Raw genomic sequence first — 21,169 nt, 5'->3', positions numbered from 1 at the left:
GGTTCACTCACTGGCTGAGCGTGGTGCTGACAACACCAAGTCAAGGGTTGAGATCCCCTTACCAGTCATCTTTTAAAAAAAAGGGCAGCAGAAGAGAGAGAGAGAGAGATTGAAAGATCCTGTGCTGCTGCTGGTGGGAAAAGGAGCCACGAGCCAGAGAACACGGGCAGCTTCTAGAAGCTGGAAAATGCAGGAAATGGATTCTCCCCTAGGAGTGCAGCCCTGTCGCTGCCTTGATTTTAGGACTTCTGACCTCCAGAACTGTAAATTAATAAAGGTCTTTTGTTTTGAGTCACTGAGCTGAGGTCATTTGTCACAGCAGCTGTAAGGGAGGCAGCCTTCTAGCCAGGGGAGGGGGTGCACAGCCCAGAAGCCGGGGAGGGACCCCGGGGGACATCTGCATCTCTCTGCAGCAGGCAGAGGATCTGTGCTTCCCTCCCTGCAAGGGGCAACACAGCGGAGTCCACAGAAGCCAGAAGAATTGAGCCCACCATGCCAATCATGAGTCCCCCCGTATAAATGACAGAGCCCCTCTTGTAAAATTCAGATTTCTCCATGCGAGTGGCAAGACTGTGCGCACAGACGTCCAAGTGTAGGGACCAAGGCACGTGAGTGGAGGAGCCCTGTGCAGACAGCAGGACCCCACTGTGCAGACGGGAGCCCCTTTACACAAAGGAAAATAGCCCTAATATGAAAGGCAGGACCCCTTGGTACAAACATTGGGACCTGCTGGCCGTGGGCCCCCGAGAGGGAGCCTGGGCTCACCGTGACGGTCAGGCGCTCGGTGCTGTCGGCCGTGTTGGTGCTCAGCTTGGCCATGCCATCGTCCTGGGTTAGGGAAGGCGCATTAGAGCCCTCGATCACCACAGGGACGTGGCGGGCGGGGGAGCCATCGGGATTCGTCACCAGCACCTGTGGATGCGGGCAGGTGGAGGAAGTTCAGGTGGACGCAGAGGCATGGCCGGCACTCCAGAAATGGGGAGTGCAGCCCGCTCTGGGTCTCACCGTGAGGTCGAAGGGCATAGCTGGTTTGAAGTACTTGGGCGTCTTGGTGAAGTGGATCTGGTAGGGGGAGGTGACGATGGGGATACCGCTGCGCTCCGCCTCCACCATGTCGCTGCCTGAGAGAACCAGCCGTGCGGTGGGCTGCGGGGCCAGCCTTAGGACCAGGCCTCTGCCCTCCGGTCAGACCCTCCCTCGTATGGTGCCTCCGCCCTCAGACTGAATCCCACCTTCACTCTGGGCCTCGCCCACAGACCAGGCCTCACCTGAGTGCAGGATGACGGTGACAGACACGTACAGGGACTTCCCCACCAGGGCAGACTCTTCGGAGGGCTGCACCCCGTCCAGCAGCACCTGTCGTCTCAGCAAAGCCTCTCCTGAGCCATCATCGATCTGGGGGAGGGAATGAGAGCTCAGAGAGGGCAGGGGACCCAGAGGAGGCAGGGGACTGGGGGCGTGGGCACGCTCGAAGGGGCCCTCTGTCAGGCACCATAATGCGGGTGAGAGACTGGGCCAGCGAAATCCTCTGGTCGCCGTCCTGGATCCCAAAGATGACAAAGGCAGTTCCATCCACGTTCTTCCCGTACAAGAACCTGTGAGACGAGGAGGACTTCACATCCTACCCTCCCGGAAAACTGAGTCTTTCTCAACTTCTGCTGGCTGTAGCTGAGGACTCAGAGTGCCTGGCCCTACCCCAGTCCATCACCTGGCTCCCTCAGCCTCTCACCTGGCCCCACCCCCAGTCCCTCACCTGGCCCCACCCCCAGTCCTTCACCTGGCTCCCTTCAGCCTCTCACCTGGCCCTCACCTGGCCCCTCACCTGGCTGTAATGGTGACCCGCAGGCCCTCTGGGTCATAGACATAGTAGAATTTCTCTGCAGGCTCCACTGTGACCTCGAAACTGGGCAGCACTGGGGTGAGAGATGGCATTAGTGGGGGCCAGTGCTGGGCCCAATGTTATGGGGTTCCCCCAACCCTGTTCCCTCCTCTTCTTACCGTACTCCTTCACCTCAAACTCAGTGGAGAAGACCTGATTCGGTGAATGTTCATAGTGGGCTCGAATCTTCCACTGACCCAGGCTGCGGGGAAAGCAGGTGAGTGGTCTGGTCAGGCCTGGCAGCCCCCAACTCCCTCTCCCTCTCCTGGGATAGGGAAGCCCTGAACCCCCTCCTGGAGAGCCTGACATACTTGACCAGTTCTGGGATGGTCCAAGACAAGGACAAGATGCCGACCTGGTTGTGGGAAGACAGGGAGTCCTGCTTGATGGTGATGTTCTCAGGGGTCTGCGAGAGACAGGAAGAGATGTGAGATAAAGAGGCTCTTCAGCCACCAGGCTTAGCCCCTCAGCTCTCCCCAACCTCTGTGTGTCTGGACACTCTCTGTGCCATGTCTATAGGGACAGTGGTTAAGAACATGGACCTGAGTCTGTCAGTCTAGGTTCAAATCCCTACTGTGCCACATACAAGCTGTGTGACCTTGGGCAAGTTACTTAACCTCTCTGTGCTCAGCGTGCATATCTAAAAAAAGGAGATAATACTGGCACCTACCTCATTGTCTTGGGACATAGTTCATGTAAGCTGGAGCTCATTATTATCAGGGTCTCTCTGAATACTAATAACAACTAGCATTTATCACCCACTTTTGTGCCGGATCCTGTGCTAAGCATTTGATTAGACCTAACCCCATGTAATTGCCTATTTTCAACTTTTGATCTGCAAGAATAACAATTTCATGTAGCTCGACCTAATACACATATTATCTTATTTCTTGCCAATAGTTAAACATCAGGAGATATTGCATAGAAATCTGGTTTTCTACCTTCTCTTGCAAATTGGGAAATTCTATGGAAACCACACTCCTGTTGGCACAAGGTGACATTTGATTGGAGCTGGGCAGCAGTTGTGCCTTTAGAGGAACTGTGTGGTCTCTGTTGCCTACAGACCCTATCTGTCCCTAAAGCAAGCTTCAGACTTGTCACTTGCCTGGTCCTGGTTACCTTTGCATAATTTCGTGAATCCTCATGACAATCCTATGTGGACAAACACCCCACCCCCCACTCCCCACCATGCCTCCCTCCTTCTTTCCCCTTTCGTCTTCCTGTAAGTTTTTATTAAGCCCAACCATACGCCACTGTGCTGGGTTTAGGTGACAAGACCCTGAACAAACAGATACAACAGTTGAATTGAGGTTCAATGGAAGATGGGGGAGGGGGAGGCAATTACCAAATGCATAAATCGCATTTACAGGAGATGGCGAGAGGGGAGGAATGTGTGTGTCTGGGGTGGGGAAGGGGATCTGCAACTTTATAGGATGCTCAGGGAGGCCTCACTGTAAAACTGGGACATTGGAGGATATTTGGAGAAAGAATGTTCTCTGAGAAGAGGGCACAGCCCGTGCAAAGGTCCTGAGGCAGGACCGAGCCTGGAGTGTTAGAGAACAGTGAGGAGGCCCGTGTGGCTGGAGCTGACTGAGCGAGGGGGAAAGAGGGGGGAGGGGAAGGCGGGAGGCCGTGCAGGGCCTGTGGGCTGCAGGAGGACCTGGGCTTTTCCCCTGAGGGAGGTGGGAGCCATGGAGGGCTGTGGGCAGGGGAGGGAGGGGCCTGACTCAGAGTTCACAGGCGCCCTCTGGCTGCTGCAGGGGGAATAGACTACATAGAATTATCTGTCATAATCACAGTCTTCAGATGGGGAAACGGAGGCTCAGGGAGGTGAGGTGACCAGGGGTTTATCCGAAACCAGAATCCATGGACACATGCACCGCTCCACGTGGTCCCCCAGGTCTCCGCCCCATCTCCAGGCCTCTCCGTGTTTGTGTCCCCGCATCTGGGTCTCTGCTACTTTCCGACTTTTCCGACTTTTCCAGTGCCTCTGTCTCAGTCTCTCTCTGTCTTTCCCCGAGGCTCTGCCTCTGCTGTCCCTGGGCCCCCTGCTGGCTGGTACCTCAACACTGATCATAACGGTCCGGCCCACGGGCAGCAACTTGTGGTCCACGGTGAAGATCCGATAGAAAACTGGAGGGTGGTGGGAGAGTCAGGGAGGCCCGGGAAGACCCCGGCCCCCCGCAGCCCTGCCCTGCCCTGCCCTCTCCAGCCACCGCCAGCCCCTCACCTGTGGAGCCTGGGGTGTAGATGGTCTTGTCCGTCTGGATGAAGAGGTACCCGCTCTGAAGGCTGACCAGCACCACCTTCTCCACCTGGACGCCCCCGAAGGACGCTTGGATGATCACGTAATTGTTCTTCTTTTCTGGCTTAAACTCCTTGCTGATCGGGATCTAGGCACGAGCCAGGGGGTGGTGAGGGGTCTGCTCCCGCGCCCCGTGTCCACAGTCTGGCTTCTGGGCCTTTGGCCAGGTCCACGTCTGCCCCTCCTCACGACGGGAGCCTGCCCAGGATGCCAGGTCTCCCTGGTTTGCCCAGTTTGGGGGACGGAAGGTGCACTCGGAGGAGGTGCAAGAGTTGGTGCGGGGGGGGGAGAGGGGGAGGGACCTCAAAAGGGGGAGGGGCCAGAGGGGGAGGAGACTAGAAGGGGAAAGGGCTCAGGGGGAGGAACTCAGAGGGGGAGGGACCTCAAAAGGGGGAGGGGCCAGAGGGGGAGGAGACTAGAAGGGGAAAGGGCTCAGGGGGAGGAACTCAGAGGGGGAGGGACCTCAAAAGGGGGAGGGGCCAGAGGGGGAGGAGACTAGAAGGGGAAAGGGCTCAGGGGGAGGAACTCAGAGGGGGAGGGACCTCAAAAGGGGGAGGGGCCAGAGGGGGAGGAGACTAGAAGGGGAAAGGGCTCAGGGGGAGGAACTCAGAGGGGGAGGGACCTCAAAAGGGGGAGGGGCCAGAGGGGGAGGAGACTAGAAGGGGAAAGGGCTCAGGGGGAGGAACTCAGAGGGGGAGGGACCTCAAAAGGGGGAGGGGCCAGAGGGGGAGGAGACTAGAAGGGGAAAGGGCTCAGGGGGAGGAACTCAGAGGGGGAGGGACCTCAAAAGGGGGAGGGGCCAGAGGGGGAGGAGACTAGAAGGGGAAAGGGCTCAGGGGGAGGAACTCAGAGGGGGAGGGACCTCAAAAGGGGGAGGGGCCAGAGGGGGAGGAGACTAGAAGGGGAAAGGGCTCAGGGGGAGGAACTCAGAGGGGGAGGGACCTCAGAAAGGGGGAGGGGCCCGAGGGGAGGAGACTCAGAAGGAGGAGGGGCTCAGACGGGGGAGGGGCTCAGACAGGGGCGGGGCTAGAGGGGGAGGAGCCTCAGGCAGGGCAGGAAGAATGGGAGGGGCTGTGCGTGTCCGCAGAGCCTGGCTCGGGTCTGGCCCACCTTGATGGTGACGCTGCCCATGTAGTCCGAGGCACTGGTCAGCGTGATCTTTTCATTGGACAGCACTTGCTTCTTGGCTGGGAAGTCGCTGACGGTGACCGTGACCTGAACGTCTTGTGTGGCATCGTGGGCCTCCAGCACCACCATCTCTTCGCTCCCCAGCCGCAGGATGTTGGGGGTGATCAGGGAGTACCTGTGGGGAGCGGGGACGGGGAGCTCTCATCCCGAAGACGCGAGACTCCAGCCCTCACCGGGGTCCGCGCCTGGCCGCGCCTCTGTGCCCGGGCGCCGTGCCCAGCGCCTGGTCCTGGCCCGTATCCAATGACTGCCCAGGGCCCTGCCAACGTTCATATCTGAATCCGCGTTCCTCCCTGGGCACCACCACCTCCTCATGCACACGGGCGGGAGGGACTTCCAGTTCGCAGGCCCACCCGGGACTTCCACCCGCTCTTAGCCAGTCCTGCCTTTGAAAGCCTGGTCAGCTAGGGGCTGCGGGTTCCACCAAACCCTGAACCTCAAAACCAGAAGCAGCAGCTCCTCCAAGTCTCTAGACTTCCAAACCCACAATCACCTAAACCCACATAGGCCTAAAGCCCTAAACCCCTTCATCCCTAAACATCCCCAAATGTATACACACCCAAACCCTCAGAGACCCCAAACTATACATACCCAAACCCACATGCAACCAAACTTCTAAACCCCAAACCGTTTAACAGCCAACACCTAAACCTCAACCTCTGATCTCCTGGTCCTATAAATACAACTAAATCCAAACACCCCGACCTTACCTGAACCAAGTATCAAATCTCTAAACGTACAAGCACTAAAACCCATTAAGTCCCCAAACTGCAAACTCCCAACTCTTGTACAAACCTTCAAGTCTCCAAATCACCCCAACCACACAGTCACTAAACACCACATATACCCTAAACCTACAGATCCTCAATTCACAAATATACAAATCCCCAATCCCACAATACTTGGATTCCACAAACACCCAAATGCACCCTGAATTCTATAGGGATCGGTACCCACAAGTGCCTGCTCCCACCCCAGAAGCAGCCTTATATTGGGGGTGAGTTGTGAGTACTCACATGGGATCCCCCAGGGCCAGGGGGAGGCTGGTGAGTAGCAACAATAGCAGGCTGGGACCTGAGGCAGGTCCCATGGTGCAGGGACAGTGGAGGGACAGAGGGTCAGAGGGAGAGGATGGGAAGGAGCGAGCAGGGGCTGCTGGAGGCTGCCTCTTATCTGGCTCCTACCTCTCCCCAGCTCAGCCCTCCCTTCTCCCCCTGTGGCCTCTCCCCTCGCTGGGACTGCCCCAGATTTCTCAATACCATTTCCTAAGTTTTTCAAGCCGTGGGGCCAACATGTTGAGGGATAAGTAACCTGAGGGCATGTTTCCAATATGAACATACCTGCCCACCTGCCCTCGTCTCTGTCAAGGTCAGGGCCAGCTGGAGAACAGAGACCTTTCTCCATTGCACCCATTTTGCAGTGGAGAAACACTAAAGTTCAGAGAGACCCCAACCAAGGTATCTGGCCTTGCCCTAGTCCACTTTGGGACTATGAGTTCATCTCTATGCTGGGAGATAGAGCTCCACTTCCAGAGGCTTCCATGTTGAGGGAGGGGGAGTAGAAGAGAGGGACAGAGCCCAGCACAGACGTTCTCAGTCCCATGGAGTGTTTTCTTCAGTGAAGAAAAATAATTTTGCTAATTAGAGGATCAGGGAAGGCTTCTTGGAGAAGGGGACATTTCAGCTGGGCTTTGAAGTATGTATAGGAGTTCGCTGTCTTGATGGTTGTTCCTTCCAGGGAAAGGGGAGCCTGGAGCTCCCTTCCCCTACCCTTGTCAGGATGTCCGAGTGACTATGGTGGTCAAAAAAGTAATCACTGAGGAAAATTCTCATTTGTAGCTTTTGTACATGTTTTACAATATTATTATTTATAGGATATTATTATTTTAAGTTGCATTGTTTGTGGGTGGATTAGTAATATATATGCACATAGTTCAATATCTAAAAGGTACAAATGTGTATAGAGGGAATGACGGTCTTCCCACCCCTGTTAGCAATGTACCTGTTTTAAAAATAAATACTATTTTTATATACCGTGCATGCTATTTTTCCTTGTCTCCCTGCTTTACATCTTGCTTTTTCACAAACATACCTTAGAGATTTTTTCATATCAGTGCACAGAGATCTTCCTCATTCTTGTAGGTAACTACCTTCTATTGCATTGTGTGGAAGTAATCAGCCTCCTCTTGATAGACATACTTCCGTGGGTTTTTTTTTTTTCTTTTTTTTCGGTGCCTGGCTGGTACGGAGATTCGAACCCTTGACCTTGGTGTTACAAAGCTGTGCTCTAAACAACTGAGCTAACCAGCCGGACTTGAGTGGTTTTAAACCACACTCTCTGCAGTGCACAATCTTGAGCCACATCACTTTCTGGCTCTGACGCTTATTAGCTGTGATCTTTGGGTAAGCTAATGATAACCACTCTGAGCCTCAGTTTCCTCATGTGATATGGGGTTACAACAGCACCTACTTCACAGGGTTGTTATTGCAATGAAAGGACATCACCCTGGGTCTACATCTAGATGCATTACTAATCTTGCTAAATATTGCAGAATTCTCCTCCATAGGAGTTGTATTTTAAACATTCACCAGCCCTGCATGAAATTAATCGCCAGTTACCTACTGCCTACCCCCACCCCAAGCACGTTGGCAAATTTTTGAATTTTTGCCAGCCTCTTGGGTGAAAACTGGTACCCCAGTGTCATTTTAATGTGCAGTTCTCTGATGCTCAGCGACGTTATTGTCCGGGCATAGAAGGTGAATGGTTAAGGCCACGGAATGGTATGTGGGTGGGGGGTCCTGATCCCTGGAGAGGCAGTTTCCACAACTCCACTGAAGGAGTTAATGGGGAGTTTGCTCTGATTTCCTGTAAACCACGATCTTTTCCTATCTTAGCCAGTCCTGCCTTTGAAAGCCTGGTCAGCTAGGGGCTGCGGGTTCCACCAAACCCTGAACCTCAAAACCAGAAGCAGCAGCTCCTCCAAGTCTCTAGACTTCCAAACCCACAATCACCTAAACCCACATAGGCCTAAAGCCCTAAACCCCTTCATCCCTAAACATCCCCAAATGTATACACACCCAAACCCTCAGAGACCCCAAACTATACATACCCAAACCCACATGCAACCAAACTTCTAAACCCCAAACCGTTTAACAGCCAACACCTAAACCTCAACCTCTGATCTCCTGGTCCTATAAATACAACTAAATCCAAACACCCCGACCTTACCTGAACCAAGTATCAAATCTCTAAACGTACAAGCACTAAAACCCATTAAGTCCCCAAACTGCAAACTCCCAACTCTTGTACAAACCTTCAAGTCTCCAAATCACCCCAACCACACAGTCACTAAACACCACATATACCCTAAACCTACAGATCCTCAATTCACAAATATACAAATCCCCAATCCCACAATACTTGGATTCCACAAACACCCAAATGCACCCTGAATTCTATAGGGATCGGTACCCACAAGTGCCTGCTCCCACCCCAGAAGCAGCCTTATATTGGGGGTGAGTTGTGAGTACTCACATGGGATCCCCCAGGGCCAGGGGGAGGCTGGTGAGTAGCAACAATAGCAGGCTGGGACCTGAGGCAGGTCCCATGGTGCAGGGACAGTGGAGGGACAGAGGGTCAGAGGGAGAGGATGGGAAGGAGCGAGCAGGGGCTGCTGGAGGCTGCCTCTTATCTGGCTCCTACCTCTCCCCAGCTCAGCCCTCCCTTCTCCCCCTGTGGCCTCTCCCCTCGCTGGGACTGCCCCAGATTTCTCAATACCATTTCCTAAGTTTTTCAAGCCGTGGGGCCAACATGTTGAGGGATAAGTAACCTGAGGGCATGTTTCCAATATGAACATACCTGCCCACCTGCCCTCGTCTCTGTCAAGGTCAGGGCCAGCTGGAGAACAGAGACCTTTCTCCATTGCACCCATTTTGCAGTGGAGAAACACTAAAGTTCAGAGAGACCCCAACCAAGGTATCTGGCCTTGCCCTAGTCCACTTTGGGACTATGAGTTCATCTCTATGCTGGGAGATAGAGCTCCACTTCCAGAGGCTTCCATGTTGAGGGAGGGGGAGTAGAAGAGAGGGACAGAGCCCAGCACAGACGTTCTCAGTCCCATGGAGTGTTTTCTTCAGTGAAGAAAAATAATTTTGCTAATTAGAGGATCAGGGAAGGCTTCTTGGAGAAGGGGACATTTCAGCTGGGCTTTGAAGTATGTATAGGAGTTCGCTGTCTTGATGGTTGTTCCTTCCAGGGAAAGGGGAGCCTGGAGCTCCCTTCCCCTACCCTTGTCAGGATGTCCGAGTGACTATGGTGGTCAAAAAAGTAATCACTGAGGAAAATTCTCATTTGTAGCTTTTGTACATGTTTTACAATATTATTATTTATAGGATATTATTATTTTAAGTTGCATTGTTTGTGGGTGGATTAGTAATATATATGCACATAGTTCAATATCTAAAAGGTACAAATGTGTATAGAGGGAATGACGGTCTTCCCACCCCTGTTAGCAATGTACCTGTTTTAAAAATAAATACTATTTTTATATACCGTGCATGCTATTTTTCCTTGTCTCCCTGCTTTACATCTTGCTTTTTCACAAACATACCTTAGAGATTTTTTCATATCAGTGCACAGAGATCTTCCTCATTCTTGTAGGTAACTACCTTCTATTGCATTGTGTGGAAGTAATCAGCCTCCTCTTGATAGACATACTTCCGTGGGTTTTTTTTTTTTTCTTTTTTTTCGGTGCCTGGCTGGTACGGAGATTCGAACCCTTGACCTTGGTGTTACAAAGCTGTGCTCTAAACAACTGAGCTAACCAGCCGGACTTGAGTGGTTTTAAACCACACTCTCTGCAGTGCACAATCTTGAGCCACATCACTTTCTGGCTCTGACGCTTATTAGCTGTGATCTTTGGGTAAGCTAATGATAACCACTCTGAGCCTCAGTTTCCTCATGTGATATGGGGTTACAACAGCACCTACTTCACAGGGTTGTTATTGCAATGAAAGGACATCACCCTGGGTCTACATCTAGATGCATTACTAATCTTGCTAAATATTGCAGAATTCTCCTCCATAGGAGTTGTATTTTAAACATTCACCAGCCCTGCATGAAATTAATCGCCAGTTACCTACTGCCTACCCCCACCCCAAGCACGTTGGCAAATTTTTGAATTTTTGCCAGCCTCTTGGGTGAAAACTGGTACCCCAGTGTCATTTTAATGTGCAGTTCTCTGATGCTCAGCGACGTTATTGTCCGGGCATAGAAGGTGAATGGTTAAGGCCACGGAATGGTATGTGGGTGGGGGGTCCTGATCCCTGGAGAGGCAGTTTCCACAACTCCACTGAAGGAGTTAATGGGGAGTTTGCTCTGATTTCCTGTAAACCACGATCTTTTCCTAGCCAGGGGGAGGGGGAGGTGCAGAGTATTAGAACAAATCTGGCCTCCGTCTGCGTCGGTTGCAACACCGTTTCTTTGGAATAGGGGGAGGCGGGAGGCAATCGTTTGTTTTCCAGAATGCGGGCTCAGCTTTTGAAACTGGAGCTCCCAACCACCCCTGTTACTTCCCCTATTCCCTCCTCAACCCACAAGGCACCCCATTTCCTGGTTTCGTGATAGCATTGGGGCTCTGTGGTGTGACAGCCTCGAGGAGGAATTCCTGTTTGGCCTCTGCCTTGCAGCAGGGCTTGGTTTCTCCTTTCTTCAGCCTCAGTGAGTCCATCTGAGCAATGGGACGGATGATCGTTCTGGCTGTTGTGATAATGGAAGGAGCCAAATGTCTTGTAGGTTTAGAGAGAAGGAACAGTACCTGATGGGGTGGTTGTCATCATTCATGTCTGTAATGCTGGAGGTCTGGGAAGGGTTTGGGTCCTGTCTTGACCTCCCGGAAGTGACCCTGGGGGATGGATGTTTATGTCCAGAAGTTTGGAAGGGGGATGGTGAACAAGGTAGGTCAGCAGGGAAGGGAGAGAAGGAGGTTTTGGGGGGCAAAATGGGGGGAATTCCAGTTCACAGGCCCACCCAGCCCAGTGTTCCAGGCATCGAGAGAGGGAGCGAGCGAGGTTAGAGGGATATCTGGGACATCCTTATACTAAAAAAGTATTTATTATTTATTGAAATTCAAATTTTACTGGGGTCCTGTACTTTGTCTGGTCCCCCCTGGCTGGGGTGTCGGGAGGAAATGAGGGGAAGGAGGTGGGAATGATTTCTGGATGGGGGTCCTGCTGTGCCCCATTCCCACTGTTTCCCCCACAGAGGTTTCCAATATGAACATACCTGCCCACCTGCCCTCGTCTCTGTCAAGGTCAGGGCCAGCTGGAGAACAGAGACCTTTCTCCATTGCACCCATTTTGCAGTGGAGAAACACTAAAGTTCAGAGAGACCCCAACCAAGGTATCTGGCCTTGCCCTAGTCCACTTTGGGACTATGAGTTCATCTCTATGGGCCCCAGCCCTGTCCCCAGAGCTGGTCCAGACCTGCCCCCCTCCAGAGCTGCCCAATCCCTGCCCGTCCTGGCTCCAGAGTCGCCCGCACCCCACCCACTCCCCCCTTACACTTGCTCCATCTTCACATCCTCCTCATCCTCCTGGGGCAGCTGCAAGTATGGGTTGTCCCCTGCGGGCTGGAACTTGTAGCCCGTGAGCACGAAGAAGGCGAGAGTGGAGCCCTCCACCAAGAGCTGGGGGACGAGGGGGCAAAGCACGAGGGTCAGGTGCACCCCCGCAACCTCCAAGGTCTGACCCACCCTCCTATTCCACTTGGGGCCTCCAGACTGACCTGGTACAGCCACTGCCACTGGAAGGGAACAGCGACCCGCAGCAGGATGGCGATGATGCGTGTGAAGTAGACGTAACAGATGACCTGCAGGGGTGGGTGGGCATGGGACAGAGGGACCACCGGGACTGTGGGACTGTGGATGCCTAATGTGGCGGCTTCGAGATCAGGGGCAGAGGGCAGAGGGGAGGGTGCCCAGAGGGATGGGAGATGGAGTGGATGGGGTGAGTGTGTCAACAGGCTGGTTGTCCCTTCCCTGCTCCCAGCACACCTCCCCGCTCCCCTCCTTGTGAGTGGGAGTGAGTCTCCTACCATGACATAGTAATGCCGAAACAGCTTCAGCTTGGCCAGGTTCACTGCCACTGAGGGTTGACACAGACAGTGGGGGTCAGGGGAAGAAGATTGGGGGTGGCAGGAAGGGGAGAGGGTTGGTGGAGGGAGCAGATAGGACATCTTGGGGAGTGTCCCTGGGGCAGAAGGTCTGGAGGGGACCTCAAGAGGGTAGAGAGGCTAGATGTAGGTATCTGAGAGGAATGACAGGCCAGACAGGGGCGGGTAGGGAGGCAGAGGCCAGAGGAGTGGGCAGAGTGGCCAGGAGGGGCTTTGCAGGGGCAGAAAGAAGGGACGGGAGCAGGAAGAGGGCGGGCAGGGGCAAGGGGTCCTGAGGAGGAGCAGGGCCTCACCCTTCCCATCTGTGCCAGACGCATCCTGGAGATGCCGGATGGACCTGGGACAGGGTGGGGGACACGTGGTGCAGTCAGTGCTGACTGCCCCCATGTGCACAAGGAGCTGGGTCTCAGCCTGTGGGGTAGGGGAGTGAGGCAGGTCCAGGGTCCTCACCAGACGACTGGGAAGAGGATTGCACCACAGCAGATGAGGTCCACCAGGAACAGGATCTCCTTCCAGAGCCCGTAGTCGCTGGCACCCTCCTCCCGGGACTCGATGACAATGTAGGCCACATTGGCGAGGACCTGTGCGGCCAGGCCAAGGTGGGGTGGGTAGGTGAGTGAGTGCTGCCCGATGTGAACCCCCAACCCTGCCAGCCAGATGTGTGCCCCTCTGCCCCCCGCCACCATGGCCCCCTTTGGGGACCTCCCCATACGTACCTGCAGGGGGATCACAATCCCAAAAATCTTCTTCTCCTTATCCGACAAGACATACTTGACGAAGGCCCAGCCTGAGCCGATCAAGGCGATGGTGATGAACAGCAGGGCGCCCTTCAGCCTGGGGGAGCCGGACAATGAGTGGTGGTGAGGTGGGGGCCCCAGCCCTCCCTGCCTGCCTCCTCCCACCTGCCCATGGAGACGGGACACTCACAGGTGCGTGATGTAGTGCATGACAGCGAGGCCTTCGATAGGGTGGCCCTTGCTGTTGATGAAGTAGTAGTTGATCTGGAGATGGACGGACAGATGGACGGTCAGACAGGTGAATGGATGGGGGGGTAGAAGTTGGGGGGAGACTCAAACATGTACAGTTCCGGCTGCAGCAACGGAGGGACACTCATAGTTGAATGGGTGGACAGTTAGACAATCAATGAGGTGGAGAGTTACAGCTGGACCAATGGCAAGTCAGACTGCAGGGTGGACAGTCACAGCTGGACAGAAGGACCGGCAGACATGAAATGATGGACAGCTGGCCACAAGGATGAAGTGGATAGACAGGTAGACAGTTGGACAAACAGACCTCCCAAGCCCAGGGTCAGAAGAGATTTGGTGGGTGGCCTGGACAGTCTTGTCTTCCCAGCCCACCCCCCTGTTGCACCCTGGCCCAAGGCTCTCACGCTGTGGAAAAGGAGAGAGATGCTCTTGGTGAAAGCCAGGGCCGCCATGAGCCAGTGGATCTTGAAGACGTTATACCTGGCAGGAGGGTCAGGGAGAGAAGGGGGAGGTGAAGAGCATCAGTGGGGGGCAGGGACAGGAGGGCCAGACTCGGGGAGGTGGGCACCCCCGGGGGGAAGGGGCATTACGTGTTCCTGCAGAGGACAGACACCCAGAAGATGCCGGCAGCCAGGAAGCAGGCAGACATGACCATGTAGAGCTTGAAAAGGGGAATTTCGGCTGCCGACAGGAAACCCTCGGGATTCCTCTCTCGGATCATCACCTGGACAGAGGGCAGTGGTGGGTGGCAGTGGTCACACAGCCCTAGCTCTGCACTTGGAGAGCAGGGACTGTGAGTCTCCAGCTCTCCCACTTGCTGGGCCTCAGTTTGCCCTGTCTCCCAAATGGGTACAATAGCTTCCATTTTGCACCATGCAGCGGGGGGACTATAGGAAGCTGAGCTTGACGTGGCGCTCCCGGCCTGTCACCCACACTCCCTTAGTCTGCTGTCCTCCCCTCTCCTCACTGTGATGTCGAATGGATGCTCCCGGCCAGGAATTGAGTTGTAGCAGTTGTGGAAATTGAGGTTGTACTGGCCTTCCTCAGCCCTGGAGCCGATCACCACGTGGAACTGGGCAGGGGGAGAGGAGGTCTCAGCTTAGGAGCATCCCCTGATCTGGGGGAAAGTGGGGCCGTGGGTACTATAGACACTCACGCTGAAGTTGTAGGAGTTGTTGAGGTGGCCCAGGCCCAACACCAGCTCCTTGTCCTTCCCACTGGGGCCCTAAAGGGACAGAGCCACTCCATCAGCTGGCCTTTCCAGCTGGCCCTGGGCTCAGGTCCCCATATGCCCCGGGGGTAGGACTTTCTCCCTTCCGCCTTGGTTCCCCCAAACCTGAGACACTTCGGGTTTTGGCTTGGCCTTGTCGCCTGTGGTGGTCGCTGTAGGAGACAGGTGAATGGTTTTAAGAGGTGGACAAACAGAGGTACAGCAGGAAAATGGGGGGATCCACAGAGCGGCACTGCCCATCCGCCCCTCCCTGCCCGCACAGCCAGCCTGACTCACCACTGCCTGCCTTGGGGGTGACTGTGGGCTCTGGCTTCGGGAGCCCCAGTTCAAAGGGCTCTCTGGGAAGGAGCCCAGGAGAGATGAGTAACTTCTTTTGCTCCCCATACTTTCGCACCCGGACTCTGTGATGAGGGTGAGAGGTGGAGGGATGAGGCTGTGAGTCTAAAGCCTAGTGTCAGGCACACAACCCATGGCAGAAAACTCAAGGCCCTCTGTGTCTCCTCCCTGGGGGACAGCATCCAGCTGGGTCCATGGTCACCAAGTTTCAGCATTTGGCCACGACCTGACAAGGCGGCTGCTTGTGCTAGCTATTTTGCGTTTCCCAGGACATCAACGAACTTGTTCTACTTAAATACATTATTTAAAAAGAAAACATTGTATATACATGCTGCTTGGGTCTGAATCCCAGTTCTTGGGATCAGTTTTCTCATCTGTAGAATGGGGATAATAGCAGTATGAGGAATCAATGAGTTAATACCTGTTAAAGCTCCCAGGACATTGCCTGGCACACAGGAAACATTCAACAATGAACAATTGTTCATTAGTTATCATGAACAATTATTACTGATCCTCACAATTCTCTGTATCTGGGTCTTCTCCCTGAGTACCCTCCCCTCTCTTCCTCCTTCCACTTCAAGATGAAACTAAAAAGCTTCAAGGTAGAACTAAAAAGCGAGTGGCTTTCTCCTTGTGTGTGTCCAGGTTCTTTTCAGCTGGATTCTCATTCTACCTGATCAGCTCAGCTACGTGTGGGTATCACACCCAGGTAAACATGAGTGATGGATCTTAGCGAGGCCCCAAACCCTCAACTCACTGCAGATCCTTGGTGTTGATGAGGAACAGGACCAGGAAGTTGCTACTGTTTTTCTGGAGAGGGCATTCTTGGGAATTTCGGCTCTGGGTAGTGGGCAAAGAGGGAGCCTTGGTTACTCCTTCCCAGGGACCTAGCCCTGCCTCCCTCCCCATCCACCCAGTGTCTCTTCCTGTTCCTGCCTCTGGGAAATAGAGGCTGCCTTTGAGCTCCAGACACATAGGAGAGACGACCCCCCCATCCCACCCTCTCCTCACCCCCTTCACTCACTGAGTAGGATCGAATGCTACCAGATTGAACTCGGCTTAGACTGAACCCCACCTGGTGGGTGGAAAGAAAAGGGGAGGATATGAAGGACTCCAGCAGGGACCCCCAAACCATCCCTTTTAGTAGCAACAGAAACATAAGCTCACATTTATTGAATACTTGCAATGTGCTAGATCCCACATTCTCTCTGAATCTTCCAATAACCTACCCCATCTCCTGTCTCCCCCATCATCTTCTTTTAACTCCTAAACCATCCCATGTGACTCAATCTGGATGTCACTTCCTCAGGGAGACCTTTGCCCATCCTGTTTCCCCCCATTTAAAATGTTGATGGCTTTTTGCCCTGTACTCTGGAATCCAGCATACCCGGATTTGAATCCAGACTCTGCCATTTCCAGGTTGAGCAAGCCACATACCTCCACCCTTAAAATTGGATTCAGTGAATTTTCACAGCATCCCTGACAGGTGGCCATGAGGGGACCGCCCCATGGGAAATGCTTTGCGTGGTACCTGGTACCTAATGCACATTCAATAGATGCTTGTGATTCATTTTGACTTCAGGAATTGGGGCTGTCTCGTTCATCGCTATGCCCCCCCCCCTCGTTAAGAACAGTGCCTAGCACACACTGCAGATATTATTATTCCCAGGTTACAGACGAGGAAACTGAGGCTCAGAGAGGACAAGGGACTTGCCCAAGATCACGTGGGTTAGGGGCACAGCTAGGATGGGAATCCAGAACTGGGACTGAGGCAGCGCTGTGAGGCTTGTGCACCGCCCCCCTCCTCCAGCAAGCTCCTCAAAGCCCCTCACCAGCGGGGACTTCTCTTCTGTCTCCTGGAGGCCCAGTCGCAGGAGGCTCAACTCCACCTCCAGGGAGCCATTGGCGTAGAAACCGAAGCTGTTCAGCTGGATGTCTGCTCGCTTCTCCCCCTGCCGGAGGCCAAGGAGGCAGAGGCAGGTCTCACTTCTCCTTCCCACCAGCCCAGCCCCAGCCTCTGGCACGAGGGGCCCCCGCAAGAGCCCCTAGTACCTCTTTATTTAGGACAGGCCCACAGGGTGGCAAGAGCGGCTGAGAGAGCCTGCCTCCCTAGAGGCTGGGACCCGGGAAAGTCCCAGGCAGGGACAAGGTGGCTCTGGATCCTTCGACCACTGTCCTGAGAGTCCAGGAAGGGAAATCTTGAGGCACCTGGAAGTCCCGCTACTGGGGCGGGTGCCACCCCGACTGGAGTTATTCATCTCGGTGTGCCTGGCCTTCACCTCCCGGAAAACGTGTAGATTCTAACTCAGCCCCCAAGATCCCGAGTACCCAGAGGACCGCCCCTCTCCCGAGAGGCGCATCCCCAAAGTGATCCCAAGAATTTAAAGGGCCAGAGTCAGGGGTCCCAAGAGATGGAGCCCCGCCCCCAGCCTGTCCTGTCAGGCAACTCCAACCGGAGGACCGAGGGGGAAAGCCTGGGACGAGACCACTCCGGGCTTGGAAGCGGGGGGCGCCGGACCGCTCCATCCCGTGTAAGAAGCGGGGGAGGTCGGACGAGACCACTCCCGCTTCTCCCTGTCATACTTGTGTCCCCCGCCCCAGACCGCCGCGCGGCGGGCCTCACCGTCAGTGCCAGCCGGTGGATGCGCCCGGAGCAGCCGCCCACCACCAGCAGCAGAAGTAGACGCTGCCTCCACTCCGCCGGGCTCCCGCGGCCGAGCCCCCTCCTCTCGCGCACTGCCATCTCTGGAGCCGCCGCCTCTCCTGACACCGCCTCTGACGCCCCCAAGCCCGCCTACCGGTGAGCCAATCGCCGCACGGTGGGGCCGGGCTCTTCAGCCATTCCTACCCACCCAGCCAATCAGTGATTGGTGGCCCGCAAGCACGCCCCTATACGACAACAGATGGACAGCACCCGCTCCGAATGGGAGTGCTGATACCGCTTAACCCCGCCCCCACGCTCACCAATCACTAGAAAGATTGTCCCGGATATACCTTGATAAACAGTCTATCTAACCAATTATGATGAAGCTGATATTCGGCCCTTGAAGCAGAATTCCTCCACCCACTCTTGACTGTCCAAGACTACATTACCCAGAAAGCAGCGGGAGCAGACAAGCGCAACAACGCATAAATGAACTACATTTCCCAGTATGCCCAAGGATCGACTTCCTCTTCTTACCCGTGGGATGCGGATTCTAGCCATAGCTCAGGATTTTGGTAAACACAAGCATCTGTAGAGGCTTCTCCTGTTCACCTAATCTTTCTGGTCCACAGAGTGGCCTAAACCTGGCCCCAGGTTAAATCTTAACCCTAGGATGACCCATGACCCCAGGCTGAGTCCCCAGCCTTAGGCTAAGCCTCCCATTCCAGAATGCGGCAGCTGCTGAACCACCCCCAGATCCTAAGCTAGATTTGACTATGGGCTGAACCCTGACCCCAGGCTGAGCTCCCTATCTCCGCTGAGCCCCGACTTCAGCCTGATACCCAGACCTTCCCCACCCCCACTTCGTACCCTGGACTGGCACCTTCCCGACTTCCCACCCCCACTGAGCGTTAATCTCTGGCTCAGCCACCTACCACCCCTCAGCCTGGACTAGGCTTTACTCCAGACTGACCCTAGTTTGAGTCCTTGACCCCTTACTAGATTGCTGACCCCTCTGCTAAGCCTCCAATCCCAGTCTGAGACCCCAATCCCAACTGTGGTGCTAACTTGGGCTGAACCCCAATTTAAATTTGAATCTCTGACCAGAGAAAGTTGAGCCCAGAATTTTGTTGGTCTGAGCCCCAGTCCCAGATTGAGCCCAGTTTGCAACCGGGTTTTCTAGCCCAGAAGCCACCAGCAGGTGGGGCCAGGTCCCAGCAGAGCCATCTGTCTCAATGTCGGCTCCCTGAGCTATCCTGCTGGGCTTCCCGGTATTTCTGGTATCTCTCTGTACTGGGAGCCTGGGAGTTCTGCGAACTTGGAACCTGTCCCCGGGGGGGGGGGGCCAGACCCCTCCCGCAGCCCAGCAGGGCATCTGTCACCTCTGTAGCTACAGAGAAAGCGCCAAAGGCCGTAGAGAATGAAGGTGGGAGCCGCTGGTGCCTCTCGCCTTTCATCCCGGCCTCAAAGGGTTTTACAAGGTGTGAACAGACTTTTATGGGGGAGGTGACAGACTTCCAAGCCCCAGGGCCCGGCGTCTGGGGGAGTGGCGGAGTTGGAATCCCAAGGACAGTACTCATAATTTAATCTGACTGGGCCTTAATGGATGGGACTGGAAAATGGGCAGGTGCACGTGCGAACTGGACCAGAGCCTGGGAAAGGTCTGGGCCCGGCGCCCCAAGGACGGCCCGTCCTCAGTTTCCCAGCGGAGACTCCGCGGGAGGGAAAGCAGGATGTGGTGGGGGCGCTAATGGACCCGGCCTTGGCAGAGGCGCGTCCTGGGCAGGATCGAAGTCCTTCCATCCGCCCTGTGGCCGGAGGGACCAGACCATTAGTGGGACGAACGTTGACGCCTGGAGTCGGGCCGGCCTGCAAGAGCGGGTTGACCTCAGGTTCTCCCTGCGACGGGTGTGGGAAGGACTTATTGGGATTAGGGTTTTAGTGTTTTGGAGAGGAAAGGAAGAACCGTCTGGGACGGAGGAGGAGGGTGGGAGGATGAGAGGGGTCCCAGGGATTAGGAAAAGGGATGGGGGTCCTTTAAGGAATCGGTCCAAGTAGCAAAGTTCCTTTAAGAGGGGGCGGAGCATCTGTTGGGCCCCGCCTCCTTAGGGGGCCCGGGCTCCGGGCGGGCGGGGGCGTGGCAGAGCCTGTAGGGGCGTGGCATAGTGGGAGGGGCGTGGCCGGGGCGGGGCGGGGCGGTGGCTGAGAGTCCCGGCGGCAGGCGGCGGGCTGCGGGCGGTGGGGACCGGGCGCGGCGGCGGCGGCGGGAGAAGCATGGATTGGGGCACCGAGCTGTGGGTGAGTCCGATATTCCCAGCTCCAGGTTTCCCCGTGCTGGCGTCCAGACCCCTCCCTTTTGTCGCCACCGTGCCTTAGCGAGGTCTCCGCGCTTTCCCTTCCACCGACCCCTGGGCTCCCGCCCTCCGCCTTCTCTTGGAATTCTCAGGGAGTATCAGGACGCCTAGGGGCGAAGAATGATCTTGCAGGAGCGGTGTAGGGAAACTGAGGCACGAGATTGCGAATGAGGCGAACAGAAGTCTTGGGACCAGGCCGGGGCGGCCGGGCGAGGTCACCTATTTTGAGAGTACTGGCCAGGCCGGCGGCTTATCTTACGGTCCCTGGGTCCCTGCCCGCCGCCCGCCTGTCCAGCTGGGAGGGGGAGGGGACCCTCTGGCCACCCTCTCCCCCACGTGGGATCTGGAAGTCCTCGCCGCCCCTTCCGTCGCATTTAATCAACACCTAGGGGCTTGGGACGCTCTTGGAGAGGGAAGGGGCTGCGAGGCTGGGCCCAGCCCCCTCCCCAACCTCCCCAAGCTTGCCCCAAGCACAGGGTGCGGCCGCCACCTGGCTGCCTCTAACCTCAGACCAGGAAGCCCCAGAAATTTCCCCCTATCCTAGCCCGACCTCTGACCCCTCCCCTTTCTGGGGGCGGTGGAATCCCTGAGTTCCTCAGTGCAGCGGGATAACTCGATCGCTACCGCCCCCCTCCCCCCAACTCTGGGATTTCTTTTGGAGATGCAGTGGAGTCAGTGGGGGAAACTGAGGCACCCATCGGGGGACCCTGGGAAGCATGGCGATTCGGGGAACTTGGCCATTGTGGGGCCCCCCCCAAGCTTCAGGGAACCCTGCTCCTCTGCCCCTGACTCACGCCGGGCCGGCCGGATTTTCCGGAATCTGGGGGGGATTAGGGGAGCCGGGACAGGGGGAGTGGCCCGGCCTCATTCCACACCGCTCTTGGCCATCCTGCGACGCAGACCCTGTAGTCCGGCTGGGGCCGCGGCGCTGGTCTCCGGCCCTTCCCGGGAAGGGGAGGGGGTTCCCGCCAGTTTCCTGCCTTCCCCCCCCCCCCCCCCCCCCCCCCCCCCCCCCCCCCCCCCCCCCCCCCCCCCCCCCCCCCCCCCCCCCCCCCCCCCCCCCCCCCCCCCCCCCC

At 55.8% G+C, this 21,169-nt stretch overlaps 3 protein-coding genes across 4 annotated transcripts in view; 1 reads left to right on the top strand and 2 right to left on the bottom strand.

The window, feature by feature from the left end:
- The window catches only part of C3 (complement component 3), a 39,880-nt gene extending 33,381 nt beyond the window's left edge, over nt 1-6,499 (bottom strand). Inside the window, exons 1-11 of the mRNA XM_008583682.1 lie at nt 6,389-6,499; nt 5,295-5,487; nt 4,110-4,272; nt 3,942-4,012; nt 2,191-2,285; nt 1,999-2,081; nt 1,823-1,913; nt 1,493-1,595; nt 1,269-1,395; nt 1,006-1,121; nt 766-912 (exon numbers count right to left, since the gene is read on the bottom strand). Coding sequence (XP_008581904.1) covers nt 766-912; nt 1,006-1,121; nt 1,269-1,395; nt 1,493-1,595; nt 1,823-1,913; nt 1,999-2,081; nt 2,191-2,285; nt 3,942-4,012; nt 4,110-4,272; nt 5,295-5,487; nt 6,389-6,462 — 1,263 coding nt within the window. The 5' untranslated portion in view covers nt 6,463-6,499. The remainder of the gene's footprint in view (nt 1-765; nt 913-1,005; nt 1,122-1,268; nt 1,396-1,492; nt 1,596-1,822; nt 1,914-1,998; nt 2,082-2,190; nt 2,286-3,941; nt 4,013-4,109; nt 4,273-5,294; nt 5,488-6,388) is intronic.
- A 5,429-nt stretch (nt 6,500-11,928) lies between these two features.
- Nucleotides 11,929-17,850, bottom strand: GPR108 (G protein-coupled receptor 108). Its single transcript, XM_008583678.1, has 17 exons — nt 17,719-17,850; nt 16,928-17,047; nt 16,120-16,170; nt 15,853-15,935; nt 15,036-15,160; nt 14,865-14,911; nt 14,685-14,753; nt 14,496-14,600; nt 14,119-14,252; nt 13,933-14,008; nt 13,470-13,543; nt 13,259-13,376; nt 12,993-13,123; nt 12,836-12,879; nt 12,465-12,514; nt 12,156-12,239; nt 11,929-12,057 (listed from the first exon to the last, which is right to left on the bottom strand). The coding sequence occupies exons 1-17, from the start codon at nt 17,836-17,838 to the stop codon at nt 11,929-11,931; spliced, it is 1,560 nt and encodes a 519-aa protein (XP_008581900.1). The 5' UTR covers nt 17,839-17,850.
- A 2,163-nt stretch (nt 17,851-20,013) lies between these two features.
- Nucleotides 20,014-21,169, top strand: part of TRIP10 (thyroid hormone receptor interactor 10) — an 11,421-nt gene continuing 10,265 nt past the window's right edge. For both annotated transcript variants that reach the window (XM_008583676.1, XM_008583677.1), the window contains exon 1: nt 20,014-20,037. In XM_008583676.1, the coding sequence (XP_008581898.1) occupies nt 20,014-20,037 (24 nt within the window). The remainder of the gene's footprint in view (nt 20,038-21,169) is intronic.

Source organism: Galeopterus variegatus, unplaced genomic scaffold, assembly GCF_000696425.1.
Source record: "Galeopterus variegatus unplaced genomic scaffold, G_variegatus-3.0.2 Scaffold2993, whole genome shotgun sequence".
NCBI lineage: Eukaryota > Metazoa > Chordata > Mammalia > Dermoptera > Cynocephalidae > Galeopterus > Galeopterus variegatus.
Note: the sequence above shows the minus strand (reverse complement) of the source record. Positions and strands in the feature narration are given on the sequence as shown.

Coding starts and splice junctions, on each gene's coding strand:
- GPR108 (XM_008583678.1), bottom strand. CDS start 17,838: ATGGCAGTGCGCGAGAGGAGGGGGCTCGGCCGCGGGAGCCCGGCGGAG. Junction 16,171..16,927: donor CAGAAGAGAAGTCCCCGCTG/GTGAGGGGCTTT, acceptor TCCACCCACCAG/GTGGGGTTCAGTCTAAGCCG. Junction 14,601..14,684: donor ACAACTCCTACAACTTCAGC/GTGAGTGTCTAT, acceptor CCCCCTGCCCAG/TTCCACGTGGTGATCGGCTC.